At 40.2% G+C, this 7,695-nt stretch overlaps 1 gene segment (V, D, J or C); it reads left to right on the top strand.

Annotated features, from left to right (window-relative positions):
* Positions 1–6,391, top strand: part of LOC106825247 (T-cell receptor gamma chain C region C10.5-like) — a 42,130-nt gene extending 35,739 nt beyond the window's left edge. Inside the window, 3 exon segments of the C gene segment in view lie at positions 68–397; positions 3,585–3,632; positions 5,794–6,391. Of these exon segments, the coding sequence occupies positions 68–397; positions 3,585–3,632; positions 5,794–5,999 (584 nt within the window).
* Positions 6,392–7,695: the final 1,304 nt, after the last annotated feature.

Genomic DNA, 7,695 nt, shown 5'->3' on the forward strand with positions numbered 1-7,695 from the left:
GAGCACCAAATCATCATAAACAAATGATTAATAGTAATGATAATATCTGTTCCATTTTCCCCCACAGATATAAGCCTTCCTGCAGACATTTCTCCCAAGCCCACCAGTTTTCTTCCTTCAATTGCTGAAATAAAGCTCCATAAGGCTGGAACATATCTTTGTCTTCTTGAGAAATTCTTCCCTGATGTTATTAAGATATATTGGAAAGAAAAGGATGGCAGTACAATTGTGGAATCCCAGGAGGGAACAACTGTGAAGACTAACGACACATACATGAAATTCAGCTGGCTGACCGTTACTGAAAATTCAATGGATAAAGAACACAAATGCATCGTCCAACATGAGAATAATAAAAGAGGCATTGACCAAGAGATTCCTTTTCCTTCAATAAAGAAAGGTAAGTGTATGTAAATATAACCCTCCAGAACACTTTTTTTTCAAAGCAGATACCCCACCTTTTCCGTCAAGTATTAATGAAAAGCAAACAAATATAAATCTTTCTTAAATGTCATTCCATTTATTGGTAACATAAATGTCCTTTTATTTCCCCACAGAGTAAAAATGATATAGACTTTGGAACATAAAAAAGAAAAAGAAAAATTTCCTTAACTTTTCTCAGCCTCATTTTAGGGTTTTGTCATCAAAAATATTAAGATCATGATGTCTTTTTAGGGTTGTTGATGGATTAAATGAAACAATATATGTGAAAACACCCTGCAACTCAGCATATAAGACATGCTCACAAAGATTCCCCGTTTGATATTATACTTGATCACCAAGTAAGAACAATTACATGTCTTTCAGGAATGTTCCACTCAGCAAGCAAAAAGTCGCTCTTGCTTTAATCTTGCTATACACAAAGTACAAGCCCAAAACAATGTTATTAGGCAATAAAATGGTGTTCATTTGAGATAACAGCTCAGCAAACAATTGAATAATTTGGCCTCTGAAGTTTTTTTATGGTCTTAGGTTTTTCAGATTTGCATTTTATATACCATCATAAGGTAAAATTTCGTAATTAAGGAATGGATAAGGCTTATGCGTACAAACATACTTTCATTTTACATAATGAATGTATTTCGTGCCATTGGTAAATGCAGCTCAACAAATATTTACTGCTGAACTGGCCAGTGCCAGGCCTGGAGGGGATGTGTGGACGTGGACACTGGGATGACTTACTGTCCAAGGAGGATGCACTATTGTAAGAGAATACATTCTTTTCCTAATCACTCAGGGTCACTCGTGATTCAGGCATGATGTCCAAAGGAGTCCCTTTGATGCAGATGCTGCGCATATTTAGACAGTGTGGGCTGAGGGCTGAGTGCCTTGGACCCGGCAGTGGTCCAGTAACTATCTAGACTCAGGACCTGATGTCAACACACCAGACCAAATGCCCCAGAGCACTCATAAGAAGGAGCCAGTTTGTACTTTTCCCTGTGGTTAACAAGCCCTTGTGAAGCCGTGGGGAGCAAGCACAGAACAAAACATGTGAAGACCTTTGCTGTGTAGCAGTCTGAATTCTGAAGTCAGGCTTTACATTCTCAGATCCTTAGTGTCATCAGTGACCAGATTAGGTTCCAACACTTGCCCTGACTTTCTCCTGGGGCTGGGATGAAGAGCAAATGAAATAATGTCAGTGAAAACACAGCATGGATTTCTTTATTTTTGTATTTATTGTATTTTTAAATATCCTTTCTTAAAACTAACTAACATAAGATTTAAAAAACAGCCCTAATTTACTATTTCTACAGCTAAGAAACAGATGGGAAGCAAATACACAGAGCATGAGTTTAATATAACCGCTGGGCTGATGTGTCACATTAGTACTTCAATCAGCGCATGGGAATAAGAGATTTTCATTTATGTTTTAATGAATAAGTCACCATTAAGGAAAAGAAAGAGACTTTTAAGACACGTTAAAGTCTGTTCTTGAAGATAGTTTAATATCTAAACATGATTATGCTAACATTTTCATTCTTGGAATTTGTCCCAAATCCTATACCTCAAACTCAGTTTTAGAGCCGCCAAAAAAAAAAGATCCAATTTAGTGCATAAAATTGTGTACCTGAAGCATTTCCATACAGACAAGAAAACATCTAGTGGAAAAAGGATAAACCAAAACAATCATTTCAACTCTGTTTTCTTCCATCCAACAGTCAGTTATCTAAATTTTTTTTTTTAAAGATTGGCACCTTACCTAACAATGGTTGCCGATATTCTTTCTTTTCCTGCTTTTTCTACCCAAATCCCCCCAGTACCTAGTTTTATATTTTAGTTGTAGGTCCTTCTAGTTGTGGCATGTGGGACCCCTCCTCAGCATGGCCTGATGAGTGGTGCCATGCCTGCACCCAGGATCTGAACCAGCAAAACCCCGGGCCGCCGAAGCGGAGCGCGTGAACTTAACCACTTGGCCATGGGGCCAGCCCCCAAAAAAGATTTTTATTTTTGTATGTTTGCCTTCTTTTGTTTTTATATTGTAGATAAATCCCACCTCAGGTTGTCTATATTCAGGGAAGTATAAATATGGCTTGGCCTATCTTTCTATCTTTGGAAAGAATTGCACTGAAATGCTGAGCTCCTGTAATGAAAAGTTCATTTGTTCAGAATATTTAACATATCTGGAAGAGAAGATGTTTTTACTGTCCATAATGGAGGAATTACGTTGTTTCTCTATAGATTTTCTATTTCTATGGATTATTTTTACATGCTCTATCTCACTGAATCCGCCACAATGATCCTTTGGACGCTGGCTGTGCCGTCACTGGTATGACTCTCGGCAAGTCACTTATTCTCCCAAGCTTATTGCCTTGTTTGTAACAAGGAGTGCTCCAAACTACAACTCACTTCAGTGTGACTGGAACATTAAACAAGATAATGTGTGTTGCTTCCATTTAACATAGTGCCTGGCACGTTCATAACCACTCAACAGCTGTGAGCTTTTATTCATATCTTGTCACGTCCACAAACACCACAACTCCAGAAAAATCATGTGCATGAGTTGGGGATATTAGGATATGCATGCTCTGGAAAGCCATGCCTCATTCCTTTACCCTCATGGGAAATGTGTCTAAACCAAACTCTTTCAAATGTGAGATTTTGTAGGGGATTCTAAGATTTTATGACTTGATTTTGGTAGCAACTCTTCATGTCAGCAGCGTGTGGTGAAGACTTTAGAGTAGCCACATTTTCTGTGCATTTTTCCACTTGACAGGTGTTTCTCCATCACCTCCTTTGCAGCAGGCAGTGTGCTAGGAGCTGTGAGTACAGACAGAAAATGAGATAGTCTTGGATATTTCCCTCCAGTTGTGATAAAGAAGAAAACAATGTGTTCTTCATGAGGGTCAACATCTTCACGAGCAGAAACACAAGGCATGAATTAGATCTACTGAATTATACGGAGTCAGATGAACTACGCCTGGAATTGCAGGGCCCATATTTTTAATGACTCTTTCCTCTCTGCTGGCAGATTCTGTCTATCTATCTGTCTGTCTGTCTGACTGCCTATGTATCAGCACACGCACAGATACACACTGTCAAATTACGGATATGAACTGTTGACTAATATTTGCTCTCATTTCTTCTAGTGGTCGCTGCTTTTGATTCTACTAAAACTTGTGTGACAGACGAAATCTGTAAGTTTTTGTATATGTTTGCCTTTATGACATGCTATAGCATTTTTTTCCTCTGGAAAAATTTAACTTTTGAATTTCCCTAGTCTCAGGTAGTAAAACTAAAATGACTCATGTGACAGAATAGACTGGGTGATATTTTAATTCAATGCCTCATTTCCTGGGAGCATCTTAATCCAGTAAATGCTGGTTTGGGATGAGATGACCGTAAACTAGAGGGTGCAGTGGTACGCTCTGAATTCCTCCAACAATGGACTTCATTCATTTGTTCAACTTTTGTTGCTAATGATTGAGGAATGTGTGATATCAAGGTGCTTCTAGATTTTTAAAAAATCCTTGGTCCTTGCTAGAAGCTAATAACATGAACTGACACGTACTGAGAGCTTCCTATACAGAAGGCATTGTGCTGGGTTTTGCATGCAGTTTCTTGTTTAATTTGAATAATACTTCTAGGAGCTGGTACAGTAGTTTGTTTACCATTTTACAGATTAGGGCAAAGAGCTACAGTTAATTAAGTCTTTGCACCATGCCACACAACTAGATCTGGGGTTTCAACCTGGCCATCTGAATCAAGAGTTCATACACTGACTCAGCCCTCTCTTCTTCATCAGCAATATGGTCCTAGAGCTAGAAACCCCAAAGCCAAGGCTCTGAGACACGATGGACATGTGGTGGTGGGGGGGTGGGTAATTACAGGGACTACACCATATCCCAGACTAGACTTGAATCCCAGTTCTTTCAATGATTAGTTGCATCAATATAGGAAAATTACTTACATTTTCTGAGCCACAGATTCCTCATCTGCCAACCAAGAATAATTACACCTAACTCAGTTATTGAAGAGATAATGTTACCTATGTGCAATGACTAGCATAGGATATCTCATTTGGCTGTCACAGAATCACTGCTAATTTCTGGCTCTTTCTCCCTACATATGTACACAGAAAGTGACTAGAAGCATTGGCTCCAGGCTTGCTGATCTTTCCTTCATTTCCAATATCTAGGGGGCTCTGGACCTCAGCTAACACATTAGCTGATCAAAGGCAAGGAGTTGTGAGGACATCACCTCTGAGATCCCTTTCCACAGCAAGTGCTAATGATTCTGAAATTTTGACTCTATGAAAATAAGACATTTAAAAGGGGAATTTCCACAGGAAGAGACTTAGCATTGTGGTTCACTGAATACTCAGTCTGGCTCATCATCATTGTTGTTAATTACTTCTTACCATTATACATTTCATGCAAAACTTCAAAGGATATTAAGTGCAATTTCATCCTCATAGCCACAATGAGGGACAGTTAGGAAGGACAAGTGAGTGAGCCATGACCTCCTAAAATTTCAGAGAATTTGGATTAACCACTCTCTTCCATTTCATATAATGCCTTCTTTACTCACACCTCCTACCGAATCCTCTGTGAACACCACCGAATTTCCGTAGACTGTACCCTTTGTAGGAATCTCACTGCATGCACAACATGTAGTGGCTCAAATGATTCTAAATCAGAATTCCACTTTATAATTATGCTTAGGATTTTGGTGTCTGGGGCATTTATTGCACTTGGAGATGCAGTATTACAGAGTACCTAAGAATGTGTTCTTTGAGGTTGCGTTGCTAAGATTAAAATCTGACTTCTAATAATAACTAAATGCATGATATCAGACAAACCACTTCTCTCTCTGGCTTCAGTTTATTTGTAAAATGGGAGTGACAATAATGATGTCATAGGCTATTGTAAAATGTAACAAGATTAAAGCTTTGCATGCAAAGCTCTCTGAACAAAAGTTTGACATTTGGTTAGTGGTTAATGAATATTAGTTATTATTATCAATTAGAGACACAGTGGGGATGAAGACATGCTAAAAGCTATTATCACAAATACTCTATTCCATTGGACACATTCATTAAAAATGCAATCTTACGTTTTATATTTTGGAATAGTCTAAGTGAATTTAGCAGAGGTTGTTGTTTGACATGACCTGTAAACTGTATTCTGAGTTGTCTTGTTGTCTGTGGTGGGGGTAGATGCTTACTTTTGGGTTTTGGTAGTATGAGGTGTCGCTGGAATGAAGGTTGTCAGAAATAGATAACTGTGACCACACTCCCATTAACAGGTCCCATCCTTTATAAAGAACAGTTGAAACTAATCAAATGACTCCTCTTAGCCCCCCTGCAGCTGCAGCTCACCAGCACCTCTGCCTATTACACCTACCTGCTCCTCCTCCTCAAGAGCGTGATCTACCTTGCCATCATCACCTTCTGTCTGTTTAGGAGAACGGCAGTCTGTGGCGATGGAAAGAGTTCTAACAGACGGTGGCGCAAAAAAGTCAACTTTTCTTCATCGTTTATTGTCCGTAAACGCATCTCCTGAGGATCTAGCTGGGCCTTCTCTCTGGGTTTGGGTTATTTCAGCTTACATGTGTCCTTTCTATTATGTTGTTATCGTATGGTGGTTTTTCAAACAACTAGGGAAACAGAAACTCTTACTGTGTAACAGCAATGAATTCTGCCATTACTCAGGGGAGGGACATAGGGTCGTCCTTTAGCACCACTCTCTCCATGATCTCCACCAGTTCCTTGAGCAACCTGCATAACAATGTCTTCCGAGTACAGACAGCATGCAGCTCTTGTCCTGTCCCTTAGGGCCATTTAACCAGATAATCAGCTAGGAGCCTTCCATTTTGCTCATTCCGACCCAAAATCTTTGCTACTTAAGTTCTGGACTTTGTTTTTCATAATAGGCACAATAAAAAAAAAAATCAAAAGTCTGCATTTGTCTCTGTGTACTTTAATTCGATGAAATCTAACGGAAAGTCCAAGGTAAGAAACAGTGTGACAGCTGAGCTATCAAATCCAGCGTTGGCTGTAATGATGGTCAATACCACAGTTCTAATTCTTTCCCTGCGATAATGGTCATGATGCTTTCTTTGGGGCACTGGCTCCAAGAGGAACCACAGTCACATGAAGGCACCCAGGTTACTTCTTTTTCAAAGGTCACCAGATTCAGACTCATTTGGTTTGGGACATTCTGATGGTGTCAGTATAACATCTATCATAACTTGCACTGTGTGTGCTCAGCTCGACACTAGTGTTTCACAAGCACCGTGTTTCCTGGTCCTCACACTAACCCCGTGAAACCTGCACTCACACCAAGAGGCATCGCAGTGGAAGGGTTGCGCCCCTCGACTCCGAAACTTGAGTGCCTGGGTTTGAATCCCGGGTCTAGCATTAGCATCTGTGTGACCTCAGGCAAGCTATTTGGACTCTCTGTGCCATAACTTCCTCATCTGTAAAATGGAGTTACAGCGCCCTGTCTCCTGGATTACATGAGCTAGTAATGCCTGGTACTTGCAAGTCCTCAATAGCATTAGCATCCACTGTTGGCAGTTCTACTTTTGAGTAGTAGATTCTACCAACACAGAAACACGCACAGTCATCTGTAATCTTATTTCCCCACAGAAAGGTTAGATGTGGATGGAACAGGGACTGTGAGCTTCTACTTTGTACCAGGCAACCCCGTTAATCCTCTAGGAGCCCCCAGAGGTAAGTACAATTATATTCCACATTGTAGATATTGGAGATATGAAGTTTTCTGCTCAAGGTCACTATTTTCTAAATAGTAGTCATTAAAGCCAGGTCTCTCTGAACTCAGAGCCAGTATTTTTATATACTCTATCAGGTGGCTTTCCCTTCAACCACTGTCAACTGGGAAAAACAAAACAAAACAAAACAAAACAAAACCTGCACAGCTTCTCTACTAAAGGCATCCTCCAAGGAGTCAGTGAGAATTTTCTTAAGGACCTGTGGGTGCATCTGTGTTTTCTCCTCATGTACATACTCTGTTATTACCTTTATTGCTCCCTTTGTTGTCAACACTATGGAAATCCTACTTTATTCTGTGACCGTGTGTCCTAGATTTGCAGCTGCTTTTTGGGGGCTGCTAATGAAATGGACTGAGAGTCTCAGGCAGAGCAGGCCTGTTGGTGGTGCTCTCTGGGTGCACCATTTGGACACCCCAGCTCCTCCCCTAGATGGAATGGGCCTAGAGATCCTCAGAATCACCTGTG

This window comes from Equus asinus, chromosome 1 (assembly GCF_041296235.1).
Source record: "Equus asinus isolate D_3611 breed Donkey chromosome 1, EquAss-T2T_v2, whole genome shotgun sequence".
Lineage (NCBI taxonomy): Eukaryota > Metazoa > Chordata > Mammalia > Perissodactyla > Equidae > Equus > Equus asinus.